The sequence below is a fragment of the Adiantum capillus-veneris genome, chromosome 16 (assembly GCF_014529385.1).
Source record: "Adiantum capillus-veneris isolate H3 chromosome 16, ASM1452938v2, whole genome shotgun sequence".
Classification (NCBI taxonomy): domain Eukaryota; kingdom Viridiplantae; phylum Streptophyta; class Polypodiopsida; order Polypodiales; family Pteridaceae; genus Adiantum; species Adiantum capillus-veneris.
In genome coordinates, this window is record NC_140946.1 from 9,147,139 (window position 1) to 9,172,737 (window position 25,599).

General features: G+C 43.3%; 1 protein-coding gene across 4 annotated transcripts in view; it reads right to left on the minus strand.

Moving 5' to 3' along the window:
- The window catches only part of LOC147438534 (Pseudouridine synthase family protein), a 122,344-nt gene extending 99,552 nt beyond the window's left edge, over positions 1-22,792 (minus strand). For 2 of the 4 annotated variants that reach the window (XM_086484627.1, XM_086484625.1), the window contains exon 1: positions 22,636-22,792. In XM_086484627.1, coding sequence (XP_086340753.1) covers positions 22,636-22,714 — 79 coding nt within the window. In that variant the 5' untranslated portion in view covers positions 22,715-22,792. The remainder of the gene's footprint in view (positions 1-22,635) is intronic. The other 2 variants (XM_086484626.1, XM_086484628.1) reach the window with 1 other exon arrangement.
- Between the last annotated feature and the right edge of the window lie 2,807 nt (positions 22,793-25,599).

Consider the following 25,599-nt stretch of genomic DNA (forward strand, 5'->3'; position numbering starts at 1 on the left):
GTGGCTATCAGCAAATCAAGATCGCTCGTGGCGATATATACAACACCGTGTTCAGGACGTCCTTTGGATTGTACGAGTATTTGATGGTGCCTTTCGGTCTCAAAATGCTCCTGCAACATTCAATAGGATGATGGACAGGATTTTGAGAGAGTACAAGTCATTTGTGGGCACCTTTTTTTATGACATCTTCGTATTTTTCCAAGAGTGAGACAGAGCACAAATACCATCTTTTACACGTTTTCAAGGCACTGCGGCAACATCAACTAGTGGTTAATGGGGAAAAGAGTGAAGTTTTCTTGCCAAAGACTTAACTTTTTGGGGCACCTTGTTTGTGCGGAGGGTATAAAAATGGACCCGGCTAAGGTTGAAACCATTCAAGATTGGCCAGATTTCAAGAATGTACACAAAGTTCAAAGCTTTTTGGGTTTGTGCTCGTATTATCGACTGTTCATTCGAAAATTTGTAGACATTGCTTCTCCGTTGCATATTTTGATACAAAAAGAAGTTCCTTTTTCTTGGGACTATCTAAGCTTGCAGCCTTCGAGACTCTCAAAAGAAAAAAAAAGAAAAGTTGATAATTGGTCCAATGTTTGTATCACCAGACTTGCAAAAGCCATTTGAAGTTTACTGTGATGCCTGTGGTCGCAGTCTGGGAGCGGTATTAATGCATGAGGGCCACGTTATAGCTTATGAGAGCAGAATGTTTTCACGCCCAGAACGAGTTGCACAAATTTATGAGAAAGAGCTTTTGGCAGTCATCTATGCTCTAACTAAATGGTGTCATTTTCTACTCAAAGCCAACTTTGCAGTGTTTACCGACCACCAGAGCTTGCGATACTTCTTGTCTCAGAAACAACTTTCGGACAAACAAATGAGGTGGGAAAATATTTTGTCACAAATTCACTTTTAGATCGTCCATGTTCACGGACAAAAGAACTTGGTGGCAGACACATTGTCTTGCAAGCCATAGATTTTGGCTATTTCGGTGATTCACCATCAGAGCTTCAAGGATATGGTAGATCAGTACGCCACAAATCCAGATTTTGCTAACATCTTTGACCAATTATAGAGTGGGGAGACATTTGCATGCTATCCTCTAAAGGAAGGCTACTTGATGCAAAAAGCTATGGTGTTACACAAGCATTGAGAAACAAGGTTTTGACAGAGTACCACTGTCCACCTTTTTTGGGTCATCACGGCATAGACACCACCTTGAAAGGTGTGGAGAGGTACTTCTACTGGCCGAGGCTCAAAAAGGATGTAGACAAGTTTGTTCGCATTTGCTTAGTATGCCAAAAGGTCAAGTTTGACACCCATAAGGACCAGGTCTTCTACAACCTCTACCCATACCTATATGAGCTTGTTCTGGAGGGAAATCTGGGAGAATATTGGCACGTGGCTATAATTCTCGTCCTTGTTCCACCCACAAACGGATGGGCAATTGGAGATAGCAAATTCAGTAGTCTTGGACTCGTTGAAATCGTATATCTCTCATCAGAAGACTCAATGGAAGAATTATTTGCCCTTGGTGGTTCATACGTCTATGGGAAAGGCATCATGAGATTATCGAGGGTGTTAAGAAGGTTCCACCTATTCTAAGCACCAAAAATGAGATTTTTGAAGCAAATCAGTATACTCAGGATCTGGACACTGCTTTTGCTAAGGTGCACGAGGCTCTTGAGAAGTCTCGAGCATGGCATAAGAAGGCAGCAGACAAGCATCAACATGACTTGCAACTGAAGGAGGATGATTGGGTGCTTTTACGGTTTGAGAAGACAACCCTACGGAAACGGAAGGGTAAGCAGCGGCTTTTTCCAAAGTTGAGTACGCGATACTATGGCCCTTTCCAGATTCAAGAGAAGATCGATGATGTATCCTTCAGACTGAAGTTACCAGATACATGGAAGATTCACAATGCATTTCATGTGAGTCTATTGAGACCTTTCAAAGGTGAAGTGCCAATGGACAAGGAGCCAGAGAAGCAGCCTGAAGTGGAAGAGACAGAGAAGATTCTCATTCTAGAACAAGTCCAAGCTTACAAGGAAAGGTAAGTTGACACACCGGTACTTAGTCAAGTTCAGGAACTACCCGGCTTTGGATGCCAACTGGATAAGGAGGAGAACCTAGCAAATACTCCTCACATTTTATTGCTTTACCTTGAAGCTTTTGGTTTAGCACCGTCTATTCTAGAAGTCACCGATCAATCAGCAGGTTGAATCAAGAGAAGTTGAATCAAGAGGAGAGTTACTCCGCTCCTTTGTCACAAGTTACCTCAATGAAATAAAGTTGTCACTAGAAAAGTGAGACACGTGACATGACATCACTGATTTCTTTTTGAGATTTTAGAGATACTAACGAGGTGACGATATTTTGCTAAATGACTTTATGTAAAGAAGGTGAAATGGGAATTCCTAAAATGAATTTCTTACATGTGCTCTCTCATGTGTGTATTGTTTGAGTGCATGTTTCAAAGACGAAATGATGTGTCTTCTTCACCTGAGGGGTGATGTGGATATGATAGTAAGGAGATTTAGTCAATCAAGACATCCGCCAAAGGTCAGCGCGGTCTGGGTGTAATTGCTAATTAAGTTACAATGATCATGATTCTCATCCAAGATCTCGACGGGGATAGTGATGTGAATATGATGTAAATGTTCAGTGAGTATCGTCTTTTGTGCAAGTGCTGGATATATGTGGTCTAGTACGTCAATACTTAGAGTCAGTGTCTACTGAACTAGTTTTTATCCTATGTCTCTTTTGCAAGCGTAATTGAGGGCGATTACAATTCTTTCAAGAGGGGGGTATGTCACAAAGTGATGATGTGGCATGGCTTAAAAGACAAAAGGGCCAATAAAGTGTTCCCAACTTATGGTACCCCAGCTGAAAGGCCTAAAACTTTTAAAACTAAAGCAGGACACCCAAAAGAGCGAGCGATTGATGACGTGGCATGTTGTACAGACTTCTGCGAATCCCGCTGCAAATCGCATTGACATGCTTACGTAGCATCGTGTACGGACAACCCAGCAAGGCGCTAGCTTTTGGGAGAAGATGCTTTTAGACCTGCTGCTTTTCATGTACTACTTTTGGCCAAGGGCCTTTATAAGTGTGCCAAAGCCTCTCACTCCGACAGATTAGCTTGGAAGCACTGGAGAGAGAGCATGGACCCTCAGACCTGTAGTCTTTTGCAAAGGTGAAAGAGAGAAAATAGCAGGTTCAATATGGAGCTAGCATGCTACCACTAAAGGACAACTCCGTGACAAAAGTCCATCTCCAATCATCCAAGCGCAGCAATCTCCCGCAATGTAACCATGCCTACTGGGCATAGTAACAGGGAATGGCCATTTTCAAGTCTCCGTACCTCGTTCCCATCCCAATTTCCCGTTCCGGATTCCGGTTCCGTGTTTCAGACGTGAGTATTTGAAACAGGGAATGGCATTTCATGCATGTTGCCGTTCCCCGTTCCGATTTCCCGTTCCGGGTGACTATGCTACTGGGGTCGCCTAGACAAGCAACATGTGTGGGAGATGAGCCGCGGGTGTGAGGATGGTGAACCTGCACAAACTGAGAGAGGGAGAGAGAGAGAGAGAGAGAGAGAGAGAGAGAGAGAGAAATGAAATGAAATGTTATATTAACGTCTTCAAAAGGCCAAAATGACCTATGAGACCAATCTGTTACAAAATGGTGAATCTAATATTGTCACATGCACATCTAACCCTATGTGTACGTGGACAAGCTACTTGATGACAAGGGTTCAGTTCAGCTAGCTTAGGAAGTGTTCTGGCACCTTTGTGAGTCTGTTCGCAGACCGTGCATGTCCAAGCACTTAGAGTAGATGCATATCCTCTAGTCACATAGCATGATCATCAAATTATTATCAGAACCCATCAGGAGCATTTTTACAGTGCATAGACCTATTTTCCCTATTTTAGCCAATTTTCACTTATTATTTTTAAGTGACTTTTGTTGGGAAACTGGGTAGGGCAATTTGGCCAAGGATCTATATAAAAAAAGCTAGTGCTAGTGTATTCTGGCAGAAGAGGCAGTAGGAACCGAGTGTTCAACAGTGCACCTTCAGCAAGACCCCCCTCGGCAGTCAACCTAGCGTTTTCAGCCAATAAGAAGTCCAGCATTTTCAGCTTGCAGACCATCTTCAAGCCTCAGCGTTTTTGGACAAGCAAGATCACCAAGCCATTGCAAATTGTTAGCAGATTTCAGCCAGCCTCGTTTTGCTCCATTGCAGATCGTTAGCAGAACTCAGCCAAGTACAAGTTTCAGCCAGCGTTTTTGGGATCATCCACTAACGCAACAGAACCTTCAGATTTCAGCCTAAAGAACAAAGAGACCTTGCCCTGCTGCACAGCCTCTTCGCCGCATCGCAATCCTCGCAAGAAAGGCCCAAAACCCCAAGCGTTTTTGCATTCACTTGCAAATCTGCCAGCGTTTGCAGATTCAGCCCAAAAAACGCAGCATCTCCGCTTTTCAACACGTCGTCATCGCCGTCATCACCGACATAGAGTCAGAATTCAGCAAATACAAGATTTGCAAATTTCAGCCATTAGCGTTTTCAAATTTCAACCGTCTCGTCGTCGTCGACATCGTCGGCAAGTCCATTGCATTGCAGAGATTTGTGCAATCAATAGTAGACCGCTCTCGCCATAGAGAGTGGGGCCTTCGGAGGAGGGTTTGACAACATTCTGGTGTCGTATTCTCTTCTCTCTCTATCTCTCAGTCTCAGCACCTTCATTCACAGTGTTTATCCACTTTGTTTGTGATCACTTGCACTCTCTCACTAAAGGAACGTAAGGCTCTCCCTTCCATAGGTAAAAGGAACCTTGAGCACAGTTCAGAGCACTCATCTTGAGCAAAGTTCAACATTCACTTTCGCTGCACCTTACATTGGTATCAGAGCTCTATGTGCTTCGGTTTCACGAACTCAAGGGAGGAACCTAAAGAAGAACCCCAGAAGAATCAAGAACCTCAAGAACCCAAGAACCATCAAGAATCTAAGGAACCCTTGAGCACAGTCCGGAGCACTCATCTTGAGCAAAGCTCAACATTCACATCCGCTGCACCTTACATTGGTATCAGAGCTTTGGCAGTGTTCTGTATCACTCAAGGAAAGAACCACAAGAAATTTTTTTTGCTTGTTGCGTTCGCACGTAACCTAAGTCCTCTTGGGCGTGTCGATTCCTAATCGTGTTTTTAAAGAGTGACAAGAAACCCAAGAAAGAAGGGCTTGTCCAGCCTCCCCTTGTTCTCTTTTCACTCATTGAGAGCGGACCGTGCACTTAGCGGCCGGCCAATCGACGTGAGGTGGGAAAAAGAAACCTTGGTGTGAGCGCAAGGCCGCCAAGGGGTGCGCCCGCGGGAAAGAGAAGAGCTCGGGTAAGAGAAGATCCTTCTCTAACACAGATTGCAAGCTAAAGAAGGACCTCAAGACCCTCAAGAACCTCAAGACTCGAGACCCTCAAGAACCTCAAGAACCAAGACCCACAAGAACCCAAGTTCCTCGTGAACTTAAGAACCCAAGACTTCAGTGTATGGTCATTACCTGAAGCGGAATGGATACTTCGCATGGAGGTAATGAGCATGGAAGTGGCAAAGAAGAATTTTCCCCACTAGGAGGTTTTTCCGACCCTCCCCCTTCCCCATCTACGCCAAGGATTGCACCAAATCCTATGGAGGCTTTGGTCAAGATGATGATGGACAAGATGTAACAACGAGAAGCACAACGCGCCGCCTTGGAACGCGAGCGCGAGGAAAGAAAAGCAGAAAGAATGGCAGCCATAGAGCGTGAGCGCGAGCAAGCACGCTTGGCAGCCGAAGAAAGAATAGCAGAATTGGATCGCGAGCGCGAAGAGCGTGAAGTGCAGAGCGCCCAACGCATGCAACAGTTGGTCCTACTATTTTCTAACGTGCAGGAGCAGATTGAAAAGAATCAGGAGAAGGAGACTATCTCAGTCTTGTCTTCTCCAAAGCACGACACACATGAATTGCATGATAATGATAAGCATAATGATTTGCATGATCAAGATGTGATTATTCACGAGCATGCTGATTTGCATGATCAAGATGTGATTATTCACGAGCATGATGATTTGCAGGATAACGATGTGATTGTTCACAAGAATGATGGTTTAGTTGATACTTTTTCGAGTGAAACTAACTTCATTGCAGATTCGCTCAATCACGAAGAACCGATCTTGGCTCTCGAGTCGAGGTCCCAAGAACCCCCACAGGAAGTATTATGTGTGTGCATGATTACTCAACACGCATTGTTCGAGTGTTTCATTCGTGATGCTTTCCTGTATTTTAGTCACCGTCTTTATGTGATTTCTTTTCATAGGCATGACATATGGTACAATGAACACGATTCGCTCAGGAATGAGCACGGCTGTATACGGATTACTCATGAAAAGATGAAATGTTTGCATTCAAGGAATTCACATTCCATGTCTCTTCCTAGTCATGACACAGTATCCAAAAGAGCACAAGAAGGATTGAGCATCAAGCATCGGCATTTTCATTGTGATTTGCCATAGTTGATTCCAGACGCTGTTGGCGATCTCCCTTGACACCATACAATTCGGTACCAGTACTCACTTTGAAAAGGAGGGGATGTCACGTCACATCTAACCCTATGTATACGTGGACAAGCTACTTCTTGACAAGGGTTCAATTCAGCTAGCTTAGAAAGTGTTCTGGCACTTTGTGAGTCTGTTCGCAGACCATGCATGTCCAGGCACTTAGAGTAGATGCACATCCTCTGGTTGCACACAGCATGATCATCAGATTACCATCAAAACCCATCAGGAGCATTTTTACAGTGCATAGACCTATTTTCCCTATTTTAGCCAATTTTCACTTATTATTTTTAAGTGACTTTTGTTGGGAAACTTGGTAGGGCAATTTGGCCAAGGATCTATATAAGAAAAGAAAAGCTAGCACTAATGTATTATGGCAGAAAAGATAGCAGGAACCGAGTGTTCAACAGTGCACCTTCTCAGCAAGACCCTCCCGCCCTGCAGTCAACCTAGCGTTTTCAGCCAATAAGAAGTCCAACGTTTTCAGCTTGCAGACCATCTTCAAGCCTCAGCGTTTTTGGACAAGCAAGATCACCAAGCCATTCCAGATTGTTAGCAGATTTCAACCAGCGTAGCGTTTTGCTCCATTGCAGATTGTTAGCAGATTTCAGCCAGCCTAGCGTTTTGCTCCATTGCAGATCGTTAGCAGAACTCAACCAAGTACAAGTTTCAGCCAGCATTTTTGGAATCATACACTAACGCAACAAAACCTTCAGATTTCAGCCTAAAGAACCCATAGCGTTTTTGCATTCACTTGTAGGTCTGCCAATGTTTGCAGATTCAGCCCAAAAAACGCAGATTTCAGCATCTGCGTTTTTCAGCGCGTCATCGTCGCATCGTCATCACCGCCGTTGTCACCAACATAGAGTCAAAATTCAGCAGATACAAGATTTGCAAATTTCAGCCATTGGCGTTTTCGAATTTCAGTCGTCTCGTCGTCGTCGACATCGTCGGCAAGTACATTGCATTGTAGAGATTTGTGCAATCAATAGTAGACCGCTCTCGCCATAGAGAGTGGGGCCTTCGGAGGAGGGTTTGACAACATTCTGGTGTCGTATTCTCTTCCCTATTTCTCAGTCTCAGCACCTTCATTCACAGAGTTTATCCACTTTGTTTGTGATCACTTGCACTCTCTCACTAAAGGAACGGATGGCTCTCCCTTCCGTAAGTAAAAGGAACCTTGAGCACGGTTTGAAGCACTTATCTTGAGCAAAGTTCGACATTCACTTCCGCTACACCTTACAAATACCATGTTTGGGTACAAAAGAACTAGAACAGAGAGAGAGAGAGAGAGAGAGAGAGAGAGAGAGAGAGAGAGAGAGAGAGAGAGAGAGAATCTCCGCAAAAGAAGGGAAGAAGGCGGCGCTAGAGGCAGACAAAGGTGCCTCTAGTCAGACAGGTATACAGACCAAGGGATCCACTACTAGACTAGATTCACCTCTACAGGCTTGCTCTTCTTCCGCAAAAATACTACTTGCTTCTTTTAAACCCATTAGGGTTCCTGGGGAGAAACGCGGCGAATTTTTTTTATTTTTTTTTTTTTTGCTCTTCTGCCAGAAAAAGTGAGAACGAAAACACTGGCTAATTGTGTTGCTTTATTTTCCAGGTGGTTGCCACTTATGAAGTGGGCGGCTGGCATATTGTAAAATTGGTTTGAATCTACCCAAAAACTCAATAAAACCTTATAAGTTAAAAACAATGCTTTCACAACACTTCCCAAGCGTCCCTGGAAGCAACCACATGCAAAAATGCAATGCAGACATAGATTCCTCGTGAGAAAGCGTCTGCTCTTCCTGGAAAACACGTTAAAATATTTCGCTTTTTAAGAAAAGCTTCTCAGAAGCCATCTTTATTCTTGTGTTTGCGTCTTTACGCGTATTTCTCTTTCCAATTCGGGTTTCCTGCTTGACCCACTGAATATTCCCTTTCCAATGCTCCCGTCACCCATCACATGACGCATCGGGAATATCCATTCTCCGGTCTCTCCTACCGAACTAACAGTACAACTCCTTTGCCATGCTTAATGTCACCTATCATATGACGCATCAAAGTTTTTCCATTCCTGATGACTTTTAATAATTCCAGTAGATCTACAATTCCTAACCTTACGGTTCAAGTGCACATATTTAAATATCCTAATTTCAATAGAAAGAAATTACTCAAGAAAATAAGAAAATAGTCAATTTAGCAACATCCCTCAACAATTGTCCTCAATTGTAGTGCTTGTACATATCCTTCCATAATCTCGGGATAGGATGCTATTTCCTGCCGGTCATCCACTAAGCATCTAATGTAGAATGATTCTTAAAATTTACCAAATACTTCCGAGTAATCTTCCCAGACTTAAGTAGCCGCTCTTGATAATGAATAATCTGCTCCCGTTAGAGTATTTCTTTCGTTTCCTCAACCTCAGGAGGTTCCTCAACAATAGGCTCACTTGGAGGCGGTTCCACATATGGCCGGAGTAAACTAACATGGAAAGCATTGTGGATCTTCCAATTAGATGGTAAGTCTAATCGAAACGTCCCATCGTTCACTTGATCAATTATCTTAATCGGCCCATAACAGCGATTGGAAAGTTTTACCACTTTCTCTTTACGAGTCGCTTGTTTCTTTAGTCTTGCCTTCTCAAACTTGAGTAAGACTAATTGACCGACTGTTAAGTCCAGATTCTTTATGTGCTTGTCTGCAACTTTCTTATGTTTTTCCTGAGAGCGCAAAATTGCTCTCTTAACTTGCCCATAGGCCGTGTCCAAATCCCGAACAAACTCGTCTGCTGCAAAAATCTTATTCTTAGTGACAAGGATTGGTGGAAGCAAAGGCTTACCATAGAGAATCTCAAAAGATGCTTTCCCCATAGACGAATGCACGGTATTGTTATACGCATACTCAACAAGGGACAAATACTTCTCCCAGTCAGACTCTCTTTCTGACACATACATTTCAGCATATCCAATACTGTGGAATTAGCGATCTCACTCTACCCATCCGTTTGAGGATGATATGAAGAAGAAAAATTCAACTTCGTGCCAATGTTATCAAATAAGGCACGCCAAAAGTTGTCTGTCATGCGAGAATCTCGATCGCTCACAATATGTTGTAAGCGCGTGTGGAGCTAGAAGAGAGCAAGAGGAGGCGCTCACAATGTACAAGAACTTGGACTTGATGATAAGCTTAATATTGATTATAAGACTTAATACTTTATTAAGAGATCTAGATACAAGACTTGGATTACATGACTTGAGTACAAGACTAGGCTTGATTGCATGGACAAGACTTGAACATAAGAACTAAAAGAGGGATTTACTCATAGGAGCCTCACAACTGGTGTTGGCAAGACTGAGGGGCTTGTGGCCCGAGACCGTTATTTATACTAGTGCTTGAGGAGGTTACTTGAGGAGGTTAGAACTTTCTAGGTTCTTCTTGAGGAGGTTAGAATCTTCTAGAACCTTCTTGATTCTTCTTCAACTTTCTAGAGCTTTCCAAGAACTTCTAGATTCTTCCGGAATCTTCTCCAAGCTTCTAGAAACTTCTTGATCCTTCTAGTTCTTCTAGAACCTTCTAGATCCTTCTTCAACTTTCTAGAGCTTTCCAAAAACTTCTAAATTCTTCCGGAATCTTCTCCAAGCTTCTAGAATCTCCTTTATACTTTTAGAACCTTCTAGAATCTTCTAGATTCTTCTAGAGCCTTCTAGTGATGATGTAGGCGATGACATAGGCGATGATGCAGGTAGCGACTGACTCTCAAGCATCCATGACATTACCCCCTCCAATAGCGACGAGTTCCACGAGGAGCAGTGGTGTTCATTGACTGGGGCTTCCATGGATACTGTTGATGGAACTCTTGGACTTTGAGAGATGCATGTTGAAGATTGTGTGTTGGTTCCCAAGTTCGTTCACTGACAACATAGCCTTTCCAATGCACCAAGTACTGTAACCTGCCACGTGAAACTCGAGAATCTAGGACTTTTCGACCTCATATTCGTCATGTCCTTGAATCTCAACCAGAGGAGGTGCTTGTAGGGCTCTTCCTGGGATCTTAGATGTGTGACAAGGTTCTAAGACTGAGACATGAAAGACCGGATGGATATTCATGGATGAGGACAATCAGAGTCGATAGGTGACTGGATTGACTTGACAGATAATTTTAAACGGCCCAAGCCTTCGATAATCAAGCTTTTGACAGGGACGAGATGAACGCAGATCACACCGGAGGAGCCACACTTTATCTCCTTCTTTGTATTTTGGATGTTGCATGCGATAGAGATTTGCACTTTCCTTATACTTGGATTGAGCTTCTTTGATATGAATTGTAAGTTCTTTGTGAATTGCAGATAATTGTTGTGTAAGATGAATAGCAGCTGGATTCTTGACTCAATGGTGTCTGTGGATATCCTGTTTGGGATGTTGACCATAATTGGCAAAGAATGGAGTGTGACGGGTGGAGGCATGAAAACTGTGGTTATAGGAGAATTCTGCTAGCGGTAGGAGCTCGACCCACTTATCTTGGTGATAATTGATAGTACAACGGAGATACTGTTCCAAAACTTGATTTACTCTCTCTGTTTGCCCATCACTTTGTGGGTGATTGGCTGAGGAGAGGTTGATTTGTACTCCGAGTAGCTTGAATAAGCTTTTCCAAAAGCTAGAGATGAATTGTGGGCCTCAATCAGAAACTGTCATCTGGTAATCCGTGATAACGATAGATATGTTGTAGAAAGAGTTTGGCCGTACCTTCGCTGGTGATGGTTTTAGTGGTTGGAATAAAGTGTGCCATTTTTGTAAACCGATCCACGACTACTAAAATGGAGTCAAATCCTTGTGACAAGGGTAGCTCTATAATGAAATCCATGGAGATGGATGTGTTGGGGTATAAAGCCCAATGTGGTCGCCCAGGTAAGTGGGCGGGCCGCCAGGTATGTACACATATTCTTTTGTTAAAACCTAATAAGAACTCACTATGCTCTACACATTACAGTAGAGCGAGTTCACCATATCGTCGTGCTCTTCTTCTCGCACTCTCTCTCGCGTCTCACTTCCGCTCGTACTCCTTCAACTGGTATCAGAGCTCAGATCGAGGCTCGGGGCAGCACTGCAGGAGGCTAGAGTCACCAGCTCAGATTGGAGTGAAATTCGACAAGCGAAGACACGGCCCCAAATCCTGTGAGGTCATCTCGGCCACCGTTCGGCTTCGACAAAGGTCTGCGCAGGCCATTTTCGACTACGTGGTCTCGGCGGGTGCGGCAGATCCGACTCTGCAAATTTGGGGTTTTTCGGCCTACGACTGCAGGTGCTGAGGATATCGACACTCCCAGAGTGTTGATTTGTGGCTGTCTACACATCGAAGGACGGCTCACAGTTCTTGGAGGCGTGTCACATACGACACGGGCGCATCTACACACAGACTGTAGGCGACATCCACTAGTTCATCAGGTAGCTTGTGTTTGCTGCTTGATATTCCAGATTTCATCCTGACATTGTAGGTACTTCCACATGGGATGTATTGTCAGAGATGATGTATGTTTGTTGAGGGTTTGCTGGCTGTGAGTCACGCAGCAAACAACCGCCGCAGCGGTTACAGCATATAGTGGGAAAATTTGTGGATGTATGACTTTGTGGGAAGTCTATGTACTGTCAGATTTACTGCAGCCTTTGTTGAGGGTCGAGTGAGGTTTTATTGAGCTGGGGGATTCTCGAATGTTGAGATCCTTTCAGTGATACAGGTCTTGGAGCGATCCCTCAAGCACCCTTAGATAGGCAGCTAGGATGTATTGACTGTGAGTTAGACAGTTGGGATTGCATCTTTGCTTTACTGCCGTTGAGGCATTGTCACAGTCTATGCTTACAGGACAGTGAGAGACAGTACAGGTGCAGGACAAGTTTACCCGCAGCTTACAGTGTCAAAGAGACAATGTTTTTTGAGCTGTTTTTTGGTTTGTTTTTTGAGTACACCAGAGCCATTTTACAAAGGAGACTCTGCCGAAATTTATGCAGAATCTGAAGCTTTCTTGGTTCATTTGACAGGTTGATATTGGTTCAAAGGTCAGTTTACAGGGGAAACTCTGCCGAATTTTTCCCAGGAAAGTAAACCACTGTGAAGCGTAGCTATGGCTGGATCACAGGACACTGCTCTTTACAATATCAAGAAGCTGGATGGAACCAATTTCCCATTGTGGAAGAAGCAGATTTGGCACGTGTTGGTACAAAAGAAGTAGATAAAACCTATAAAGCTCAAGGGGATAAAACCAGAAGATATGGACGAAGATGAATGGAGCGAAATGGATGAATTGGCACTTTCTACCATTATGCTGACTTTGGCAGAAAGCGTTTACTTCAATGTAGCAGACGAGATGTCGGCTTATCAAGCATGGTTAAAGCTGAGTGATCTTTATAAGAAGCAGAGTGCAGCTTCACAGGTATACTGGCTTAAGAAGCTTGTTGACTTGAAGATGAAAGAAGGGACACCTATGTCCAATCATCTGAATGAATTCAACACAATCTACAGTCAGTTGTCAGCTCAAGGTGTCAAGTTTGATGAACCTGTTAGAGCTATGTTCCTGTTGATCACATTGCCGGAAAGTTGGGACACTTTTTGCACAGCTTTGAGTAATTCTGCACCTCCAGATGGTTTGAACATAGCAGGTGTAGAAGAAAGTCTGCTTACTGAAGAAACCAATAGAAAGACAATGGACAAAGGCAAAGGAACAGCCTTAGTTGTCAGGGGAAGGACCAAAGAAAAGTACAAAGGTGGAAAGAGGAATCAGTCTCGTAGCAAGTCCCGCAGTGCTAAAGGCAAGAGTGACATAGAATGCTACCATTGTGGCAAGAAGGGTCACATGAAAAGAGACTGCAGAGAATGGAAAGCAGAAAAAGGCAAAGAGAAAGCTGAAGACCATGGTGAGAAGAACAAGTCCTCAGTGAAGATTCAAGAAATAAATGTGACAAACACTGTTGCAGAGGATGACAGTCTAGTGTCAGGAGACATCTCCTTCTTGAAGAATACAATGGACTCAGCTCTTCTTACAGCATCTGATGGAAATGCACTGAGTGACTGGATTATAGACTCAAGGGCATCACTTCATGTGTCTCCAAACAAGGAGTGGTTTACTTCTTATGTGACCACTAAAGATCATGTTCGGCTAGGCAATGGGCAGACATGTGAGATCTTAGGTGTTGGAGATGTTCAATTGAAGTTTCAGAATGGCTCTTCTTTCACGTTGAAGAATGTGAGACATGTTCCCGCAATTACAAAGAGCTTGATCAGCACAGGTTTACTTGATGATGCTGGCTACGTCACCATTTTTGGACAGAACATGTGGAAGATATCCAAGGGTTCTATGACAGTAGCACATGGAGTAAAGTCTGGAGGACTTTACATAATTTATGTATCAAATGTCTCTAAAAATGTAATCAATGTAACCGAGCAGCCGAACGTTTCTTTGTGGCATAGCCGGTTAGGACATATGTCCAAGAAGGGAATGGAAATCTTGTCTCGTTCTGGTTATTTGCCTGGCTTTTCATTTAATGATTTTGAATTCTGTGAACATTGTCTGTATGGTAAGCAAACACAGCAGCCACATAAGCATAGAAGCAGTAGAAGAGATACACAGTTGGCACTTGTTCATAGTGATTTGTGTGGACCTATGCCTAACCTATCTCTAGGGGGAGCTTCTTACTTTATGACATTTATGGATGATTACTCGAGGAAAGTATGGGTTTACTTTCTCAAGCACAAGGATGAAGCGTTTAGTGTTTTCAAAACGTTTGTGACACTTGTGGAGAATCAGAGTGGCAAGAAGCTTAAATGCTTACGCACTGACAATGGTGGAGAGTATGTTTCAAAGGCCTTTCAGGACTTTTGTGAGTCAAAAGGTATAAAACGTGAACTTACTGCTCCTTACAATCCTCCTCAAAATGGTGTTGCTGAGAGGATGAATAGGACCATACAAGAGAAGGTCAGAAGTATGTTGTCTAATGCACAGCTGCCAAATGGGTTTTGGGCTGAAGCTGTATCAACAGCTATTCATCTTGTAAATAGATCTCCTAGCAAGGTTTTGCAGAAGGATTCAGTACCAGAGATGGTATGGTCAGGCAAAATGCCCTCATACAAGCATCTCAGAGTCTTTGGCTGTGAGGCATATACTCACGTTCCAAAGGAATTTAGAAACAAACTTGAGCCAAAGAGTAGAAAGTGCATCTTTTTAGGCTATGGTAATTCCGGTGAGATGGGGTACAGACTTTGGGATCCCGAATCCAGAAAGGTTGTCCGCAGCAATGATGTTCACTTTAATGAATCCAAATATCATTCTAAACCAGAGAGGGTTGAGGAGATTAGAAGAGTTGTCTTCCAAGAAGATGGACCTGCACGTGCAAGACAAAATGTCAGGGCTCAAGAGGAGCAAGGACAGGATAGAGTGGAACCACAGTTGTGGCTGAGCCTAAGCCACCTATTGTGCGTAGATGTGGACGTGTCACGCGACCTCCTGATAGGTTTGTTCCATCTATGAATTATGTCATGTTGACTGATTGCAATGAGCCTTCATGTTACAAGAAAGCAGTGCAAATGAAGGACTCTGGGAATTGGCAATTGGCCATGCAGTCAGAGATGACAGCTCTGCATAAAAACCAGACATGGAAGCTAGTTAAATTACCACGGGGCAAAAAGGCTCTACCCTGTAAATGGGTCTACAGGTATAAGATCACCTCTCATGATAGTCAGCCAAAGTACAAAGCAAGGCTTGTTGCCAAGGGCTTTAAGCAAGAACAAGGCATTGACTTTGATGAAGTCTTCTCTCCGGTGGTCAAAATGACTACATTGAGATGCTTTCTTGCATTGGTTGCCATATTAGATTTGGTGTTGCACCAAATGGATGTCACGACAGCGTTCTTGCATGGTGATTTAGATATGGAAATTTACATGCAGCAGCCAGAAGGGTTTGTTGAGAAAGGCAAGGAAAATTGGGTATGCCAGTTGTTAAAGAGTCTTTATGGCTTAAAACAATCACCGAGGGCATGGTACCATAAATTCCACAAGTTTATGCTTTCTCAAGGCTACAAACGTAGTGAGTTCGATCACTGACTATATACAAAGAAGGCTAAGGATGGTAGTTGGTTGATCCTTATTTTGTATGTGGATGACATGTTGATTGCTGGCAAGCACTTGGAAGAAATTTCAGCTTTGAAGTCAAAGATGGCAAAATCGTTTGACATGAAAGACATGGGTGAGGCAAGTCATATACTTGGTATGCGCATTGAGAGAGACAGATCAAAGAAGTTGATTTGGTTATCTCAAACAGAGTATATTGACAAGGTTTTGCAACGTTTCAATATGGAGAAGGGAAAGGCATTGAGTGTTCCATTGCCACCATATGTGAAACTTAGCAAACAAGATTGTCCTGTGTCTGAGAAAGAACAGGCTGAAATGGATAAGATTCCATATGCGTCTGCAGTGGGTAGTTTGATGTATGCAATGATTGCTACTCGCCCAGACATTGCATTTGCAGTGGGAGTAGTAAGTCGATACATGTCAAACCCAGGCAAGAAACATTGGGAGGCAGTGAAAGGAATATTGAGATACCTGAAAGCTACAAAGAGTATGCGTATATGCTATGGGCGTCAGGAGCTAAGTGTAAAGGGTTTTACAGACTCAGATTATGCAGGTGACTTAGACAACCGAAGGTCTACGTCAGTGTATGTCTTTACATTGGCTGGTGGAGCAGTATCATGGCGTTCTAGATTATAAGATTGTGTTACTCAGTCTACTACAGAGACTGAATATGTTGCAGCATCAGAGGCATGCAAAGAATCAATTTGGCTTAATCGACTAGTAACAGATTTGGGAATCAAAGAAGAGATGCCTGCGTTATATTGTGATAGTCAAAGTGCTATACAATTGGCTCGCAATCCAGTTTATCACTCAAAGACAAAGCATGTGGATGTGAAGTATCATTTCATCAGGGAAATGCTCGAGGATAAGCAACTTCAGCTTGTCAAAGTTCACACCACAGAAAATCCTGCTGATCTACTTACAAAAGGACTTACCTTAGAGAGCTTTGCGCATTTTCGCAAGCAGTTAGGTGTAGGGTAGTACATCACTTCTCTACATCTCTTGTATATTAGCTTGTATAGTAGCTTCTCTCACAGTACCACATTGGACTTTAAGTGGGAGGTTGTTGGGGTATAAAGCCCAATGTGGTCGCCCAGGTAAGTAGGCGGGCCGCCAGGTATGTACACATATTCCTTTGTTAAAACCTAATAAGAACTCACTATGCTCTACACATTACAGTAGAGCGAGTTCACCATATCGTCGTGCTCTTCTTCTCGCACTCTCTCTCGCGTCGCACTTCCGCTCGTACTCCTTCAGGATGACCATGGTTTGCTTGGAATGGGCAAGGGATGGAGTAACCCATGAGGACGATGACGAGGAGCCTTTGATCTATTGCAAGTGTCACAAGTGCCTACATACTCCTTGACAAGCTTCCATATTTGAGGCCACCAAAAGTCACACGAGAGAAGCTCAATTGTCTTATTAACCCCAAAATGCCCTGCTGATGGAAGATCATGCCGTTGCTGAAGTACCTCCAAGCGTGTTGGTCCTGGCGGAATATAGAGAAGATCCTTATAATAAATTAGTCCATCAATTTCTTGAAAGTCCTCATTAAGCTCTTGTCCTTGTAGTTGTTGGCTAATATTCTGAGCAAGTGGGTCTTTGGCAATTTGCATCCTCACCTTAGAAAGAAAAGTAGAATCTTCAGGAGCTTGGCTCATGGTGGCGTTTAGCTTAAGCTACTCGGATTTCAAAATCACTGACTCTTGTTGATCAAATGCTGCGTCGCCTTCTCTAGGTGCAAGGTAGGATCTTCTTGATAAGGCATTTGGCTTACCTTGTTGACGGCCAGGTCTATAAGAGATAAGAAAATCAAACCACCACTCAACCTGGCTTGGCGACGATTCAAGACGTGGGATGCCATGAAGTATTCCAAATTCTTGTGATCTGTATAGACAGTGATCTTATGAGGAGCTCCTTCAAGTAGGTGACGCCAAGTGTCGAAGGAGTCGATGATTGCTAAGAGCTCTTTGTCATGGATTTCATAATTGATTTCTGCAGCTGAGAACTTGCGGGAATGAAAAGCCACTCGATGTACTCGACCATCCTCTCCTACTTGGGATAGAATAGCGCCAAGGGCAAAATCTGAAGCGTCTGTTTCTAGGATGAAAGGCTTTGTAGGATCTGCATGAATTAGAATGGATGCGGTTGTGAAAGCTTGCTTGAGAGTCTGAAATGCTTTCATGGCCTCTGAGTCCTAGACAAACTTATTATGGCCTGTCAACCTTGTGAGTGTTGTAACCACCTTGGAGTATCCCTATATAAAGATACGATAAAAATTTGCAAATCCAAGGAAACATTGAACATCTCTTACCGAGGTGGGTGTCTCCCAATCAAGGATGGTTTGAACCTTCTTTGGATCCATGGAGATTCTCTTTTCAGAAATTACATAACCAAGAAATTCCACCTTAGATTGATGAAAAGAGCACTTCTCCAACTTTGCATATAGCCCTGATGCACGAAGCTTTTCAAGCACTAATCGTACATGGTGCTCATGCTCTTCTTAATCCTTGGAAAATATTAAGATATCATCCAAATAATAATCCAAATACTCCCGAAAGATATCGTTCATTAAATGTTGAAAAACAGCTGGGGCATTTGTGAGGCCAAACGGCATGACGGTATATTCAAAGTGGCCATACCTTGTGCGAAAGGCTGTTTTCTATTCATCACCTTCTTTGATTCTGACTAGGTTGTAAGCACCACGAAGGTCTATTTTTGTAAATATTCTTGCCTTGCCAAGGCGCTCAAGAAGCTCTGGGATCAAGGGAAGGGGATAGCGATTCTTGACGGTGATCTTGTTCAGGCCCCTATAATCCACGCACATCCGGAGAGCTCCGTCCTTCTTTTTCACAAAGAGTATTGGAGCTCCTGCTGGGGACTTTGAATGCCGTATGAACCCCTTAGCAAGATTCTCATCAATATTTTTTCGTAGTTCTACCAATTCATCTTGAGATAGCTTGTATATTGGGCCAAAAGGGGGTTGGGTTCCCTCTTAAAGCTCTATAGCAGAATCATAGGGTCGATGCTCCGGTAAGAGGTCTGCATTCTTCTTCTCAAAAACATCATTGTAATCTTGATATTGACGTGGCAATGTCTCCATGATTTTTGTTATCGACGTGTCGGTTGGTGTTGCAAATATCAGGAAAGTTGGATACTTTTTGGCCGCACGCACGAATACCTTGGCTCCAAGATATATAGGCCTATTATGCCTTCTCTTCTTCTTTTGGACTTTTCATGGTTCAATTCTCCGAGCCCTCCAATCGATGTCAGGATTATGTAATTCAAGCCATGGTCGCCCAATAACAATTGGACTGCTTGAGCTTTGTATAATATTGAACGCTGTTCTTGAAACATGCTCCTTCAATGTTACTTCTATGGGGCGAGTTTCATACCTGACATCCCCTGAAGCGAGAGGACGACCATCAATGACTTCTATAGTTGCTGGATTAGACTTCTCCACAAGTGGTATACCTTGTTCTTTTGCAAATTCTTTGTCTATGAAGCACGCCGTTGCGCCTCAATCTAGTAATGCTTCACAATCCACGTGTCTACCCGGCATATGGATCTTGACTGGTAGCATAAAAACTTGAAGTGGAATCAGCGGGAAGAAAGAGACCTTTTTTTGCTTGTCTTTTGTCCAACCGGTAGGTTTCTATTGAGGTTGGACGTCCATGTTTTCCGAACACGTTGAGGCCATTGCACCATGAACCTTCATCCTTCTCTTCCTTAGACACTGTTGAACTATGTGTCCCTTCTCTCCGCAATACATGCATAAGCCATTGATGCGTCGCCTTTGCTTCTCTTGGGCTGAGAGAGGTTGAAACCGTACTGAATCAATTTGCATGGGCTCAATGCATGATTCATGGCCCTGTTGAGGTGTGTAGCCAATATGTGTCACTTCTGTTTGGGGTCGTAATGGTGCCCCAAGACGTCTCTCTTGTCTCCTCTCAAATAGTCGATTATCACATTCTATTGCTCGAGAGATGAACTCGCTTAGTGTGTGAACCTTTGGCATAGTCAATAAAAGATCTTTTACGTCATCCTTTAATCCCCACTGAAATTGGCTAATGAAATATTCCTCATGCCAAGTCAGATCACAAGTGAGCTGTTGAAATTCGGATGCATAGACGGATACAGGTCTTGATCCTTGGCGGAGATTTCTAAGTTTGGTTTCAGCAACCCTTGCTCTATCAGTATCCCCAAAGGTTACAGAGAACTCCCGCACAAAAGCTTCAAAGTCATGAAGGAGAGGAGATTCTTTTTCAAGTAAGGGAGCAAACGAAGAGAGAGCCGTACCGGAAAGGAGGGTCCCAATAAGGCCTACTTGAGAGGCATCATCTGGCTAACGCTCTCGTTGCATTCGAATGAAGAGACGTACTTGTCGGAGAAAACCTCTAAACTGTGATCTAGTCCCATCAAATTTTTCAGGCATGCTGACCTTAGGCTCCTTCTTATGTTGTTGAGAATAGCTCGATTTTGCAGCTTGTGCTTGATGTGTGATTGTCTCTTGAAGCTCTTGAATTTGACGTTGAAGATCTTGCAACGCCGGTCCCAAGATTAGGGGTTGCCCTGCTTGAAGTTGAGCGTTACTCTCGCGAAGTTCTTGTAACTGATCTTGGATGCTTTGCAATGCGTTGATGACGCCTTCCATCGTCGGCTCCATGATGGCTTGAGAAGAGTAAGAGATGGTAGTCTTGCCAAACTGTTATGAGCGCGTATAGAGCTAGAAGAGAGCAAGAGAAGGCGCTCACAATGTACAAGAACTTGGACTTGATGATAAGCTTAATATTGATTATAAGACTTAATACTTTATTAAGAGATCTCGATACAAGACTTGGATTACATGACTTAAGTACAAGACTAGGCTTAATTGCATGGACAAGACTTGAACATAAGAACTAGAAGAGGGATTTCCTTATAGGAGCCTCACAACTGGTGTTGGCAAGACTGAGGGGCTTGTGGCCCAAGACCCTTATTTATACTAGTGCTTGAGGAGGTTACTTGAGGAGGTTAGAACTTTCTAGGTTCTTCTTGAGGAGGTTAGAATCTTCTAGAACCTTCTTGATTCTTCTTCAACTTTCTAGAGCTTTCCAAAAAGTTCTAGATTCTTTTGGAATCTTCTCCAAGCTTCTAGAAACTTCTAGTTCTTCTAGAACCTTCTAGATCCTTCTTCAACTTTCTAGAGCTTTCCAGAAACTTCTAGATTCTTTCGGAATCTTCTCCAAGCTTCTAGAAACTTCTAGAATCTCCTTTATACTTTTAGAACCTTCTAGAATCTTCTAGATTCTTCTAGAGCCTTCTAGAGCCTTCTAGTGATGATGTAGACGATGACACAAACGATGATGCAGGCAGCGACTGACTCTCAAGCATCCATGACACAATAGACTTGGGCAGTCCATGATGCTTAAAGATTTGTGCCAGAAAGATGTCTAGCCATATGATTTGCTTTAATTGTTTTCTTGACTGAAATAAAATGAGCTTACTTGCTAAATCTGTCCACGATGGTCCAGATCGCATCATTTCCAGTTTGAGTCTTTGGGAGATCCATAATAAAATCCATGGCAATACTCTCCCATGGTTGATCACGCACAGGTAAAGGTTGGAGTAACCCAGGCGTCTTATGCCGATCATACTTTACTTTTTGGCAAACCAAGCATTCCATGGCATATTGATCAATGTCTGTTTTAAGGCTTGGCCAAGAGAAATATCTTTCCAATGCTAAGGTCGTAGGGAGAATTCTCTGATAACCCGCATAAGGTGAAGCATGTGCTTCTTCCATGATTTTCTTTCTCAACGGTTCTGCCACGCAAATTGCTTGGTGGTGATAGAGGTAATTGTAACAAACTCGAACACTCCAAGTCAAGATTCTACCGCGACACAACAGAGATTCACTTCAAAGCAATCCACAAAGATGACACGGCCCGGCGTAGTTCCGTGCCCAAAGGTATTGGCCCCAAAGATTGACGCCTCTTTCAGTATTTCTTTTTATATTAATCTGTGTTCAAAGTACAAGAGAGCAAGCAGGTGCTCACTCTCACACTCTGCATCCAGATGCTCTGAGAAGTAAGGCCTAGCCCAGTTATTTATTGGTACAAGGGATGCCCAAAAGCACAGCCCCAAAATCTCTGACTCAAAAGTAATTGTCCCAAAAGCAATTTTCTTAAAATCTTTTATCCAAAAGCTGCCAACTAAATCAGCCAACATAAATTGCGCAAATCCGTACAAAATGCCACGTCAACAATGTCAGCGCAAAAAGCGGGTCCGTACAGTTGATGTCCGTACAACTGCCACGTGTCATGCTGTCAACGCAAATTGCGGCGCATTTTCCAAGAATCTCCATACAGTTAGCCTGTCGTCGGCGTAATTCCGGGGTCCTTGCCACGTCATCAACTTGTGACATACCCCCCTCTTGAAAAAATTATAATCACCCTCAATGCAATTGCCACGTTATCACTTTGTGATAATATATGATGTGAGGAGCTTCTTGGGCTTGTATTCTTACTGACGGTTGATCAGACAAGTTGCAAAGGTAGCTTCGTCATTGCATACTCTTACTCAAAAAGGGGTACCATTCATTTGGGGACCTTCACAAATTACACCATTTGAGCGGCCCAAGCAAAAGTTGACTACAGAATTCTACAAAATTCTACCAAACTTTCGGAAGCCATGAATATCCGATGTTAGAGCAATGCATCGTCAGAACATTGAATTTCAAGATATTCTCCCAAGGAAACTTAATTTGATGCATAAGACCATGTTGGGTTTGAGGCAAAAAAAAATTGTTAGGCGAAGTGTCACAATCCTGGGCATCAAGGAATAGAGGCGATGCTCTCCTTCTATCGGGCTGAGCTCAAGAAGCACGTGGATGAGTTTGTGCGTACTTTGTTAAGTATACCCATTAAGTTTATCCCCCCGTCCCTCCCTCTCTCTCTCCTTCCTTACTTGAGAAAGTGGAAGGCAGCACGTCGCGGTAGATAATGCCCTCGTTACGGGGAGGCCAGGATACTCCGAAACTTTCCATAGCAGCGAAATATTTAGCTCTTCGAAATCATTTGAAAAAACAACAGATGTTCTTGCGCTTGGCAAAGTAGAAATGTGAATGGGTGCGGAGAAAAAATTTTGCTTTTATCTTCTCTTCTCTTAACACAGTCTCTCTCTCTCTCTCTCTCTCCCCTCACGATAGTTTCCTAGGACGTTAAAACAATCTTCTTCTTGGGTGTGTGTGTGTGCGCGCTAATAAAAAGAGGAAAATGGTATAACCTTTTTATCACCCAAGTGTGGTAGATTAGTTATGCCATTTCCCTCTTGAGTAACAGGTCTTGAGTTCAACTCTCCTCGTCGGGTAGACCTATAAGGTCTCTTGGGATAGTTTCCTACGATGTTAAAACAATCTTCTTCCTCTTTCTTTTTCTTCTTCTCATCCGGAGGACAAGTCTCTTGAGATAGTTTCCCACGACGTTAAAAATTATATTCTTCTTCTTCTTCTGTCTCTCTCTCATCCGGAGGACAGGTCACGTACTTGTAAGGGTAAGAACTCAGGAGGCTAGGATGCAAGCCATTCAGTCTTACAAAGAGGTAAAAATAGAGAATTCCAACAACCATGTCGTCTTTTGAAGGCATCAGTTTCATGCCACAACATTGGCCTTCTTCTCTACTTAACCGTGTCAAGAACTTTAGAACTTTAGAGAAGCTATCAAGGGCTTACTAGCACAGAGTGAGTGTGTGTAGGTGTTTTTAAATGAATTAAACGAAATGCATTGTTAACCAAGAGAGTGGAGTGACGGGATAAGGGGTAAGAGATAGTATAGAAGCCAACGAACATATTACTTAGTAAATAACAAGGGTCTACAAAGCCATGGCCTAAAAATGAGAGAGCGGAGCTTTTCACTCTCCAAGTTTGTCTCTTCATGGGAGGCAAGGTAGGTGTAAAGGGACCTACCCACATGTTCTATGGAAGACATGACTAGATCTCCGTAGGAAGTTTGTGATTGGAGAAGGTGTGAGGGCCAAGCAACTTTTCAAAAATTCTATAAGTGGATGCATTCCTAGTGACAACCCTTAAGTAATACTGCCAATTCTTTGAATATCAGTTCTTGGGGCACCATGGCTCCACATTTTCTTGGAAAACAATTACTTCTTGCCCATAGATACCCGGGTGAGTGGGTGTCTCAAGGCTACACAGTCATACCTATCACATCTCACGACAAGACGGATCCAAAACTATAATGTCAATCATGGGAAGCACGTGACACGAGATGCATGCCAAGAGGTTGTCATTCTCTCGTCTGAACTCAATACACTCCGAGGAAATTGTCTATGTGCACTCTAACTACGGTTTTTACCTCTCTGATCCAATCACACCTCCACATACATGTCATAAAATCTAATATCTAACTAACCCAAATGAATTTCTCATATTAAATTGATCACTTAATGTGGGAGAATAAACGGGAACAAGTGTTAAGATATAGGTATGTGCTTATAGATCTATCTCAACACGGGGCCAATAGTAAAGGGGCCCAAAAGGGAGATGGTCTATCAAAGAGCAAGGCTAACCAATGGAGCATAAGACCTTAGGGTTAGCTTCATTGAAGACCTCCAATAAATGTGTGTAAAAGTCCTTTGACCTTAAGTAAGCTAGGGCTGAGCTTGAGGTGGGAACCCAGCCCAAGCTCGAGGTGCTTGTCATGCTTGAGGTGTTTTTCATGCTTGAGGTGCTTGATTAAGATGCTTGAGGTGCTTGACTGGCTCCATGCTTGAGGTGCTTGACTTGCTGCATGATTAAAGTACTTGAGGTGCCTTGAGAAGCTTGCCTGAGATGCTTGTGGGAACACCCCCTAGTTCAAGTGCTTTGTCATGCTTGGTGAGTAAGGTGCTTGATCACCTAAAAGTCAAAAGCATTCCTACAAGAGGGGGGGCGAGCCCTTTTCCTAGGGGCTAGAGAGAGAACACCCACTCACACACACAAGGGAAGCCCAACTTGAAGAGGCAGCAAGAACACATGTCAGGCCCCTACCCATGTTACCTTCATGTGTTGCTTGAAGCCTATTGGCTAGGCTTCAAAGGGGTCCAATGATAAATTACATGAATTATCTAATTGTTTTAGCATTTATCAAGTCCTCTCTCTCAAAGGGGAAAGGGGGACACTTGTCCCAAGGCTACCCATGTTGCTTGTAATGGCTCTTGCTTGTGATTGGCTAGGCCTGGAGGGGTCCAATGAGCTTCAGGCATGAGCTACAAGGGGGGGTCGACCCAAGCAAGCTAGGGGGGTGCCTAGGGGGTATACTCACCCACACACACTCACAAGCACTCTCATTGTGTGATATGCAAAGTGCAAGAGCTCCCTCTCCAAGCAAGTAGAGGTTGAGAGCCTACACCAACACTCTTGGCTATGGAGTGCAAATCCAACCAAGAGCCATGCTTCAATGCTTAAGCTTGCCATATCCTTCTTCTTCATTACTATGCTATTATGTATGCTAGCAACAAGAGTATGATAAGTGAGGAACTAATTCTTTCTCCTACGAAATGTTTCTTCTTCCTCTTCCCTACCCTCATTCCCTGCTAGCTCTCTCCACCTTCGAAGGTGTTTGAGGTCTTGGAACTGAGGCTTGGGATAGTTAAAGCTTTCTTCAAGTTTATGTTATGTTTGTGGTGCATGAAGCCTTCCATCTTCATGGCATCACCTAGGTCACAAGGAACACAAAGACTGTATTGTAACAAGTCTCTCTTTATGGGAGAAATCATAATACAAATGCCTATTGGAGGGGGGACCGGCTCCACATAAATCCGGTCCTCAATTGTTGTCATGTTCTCTAAACTCTCTCTCTTGCAAAAGTATTGTCTATGCCAAGTTAACTAATTGCTATGATTATGTTGCTATCTTCAATTATGTCTACCCGCTATGCT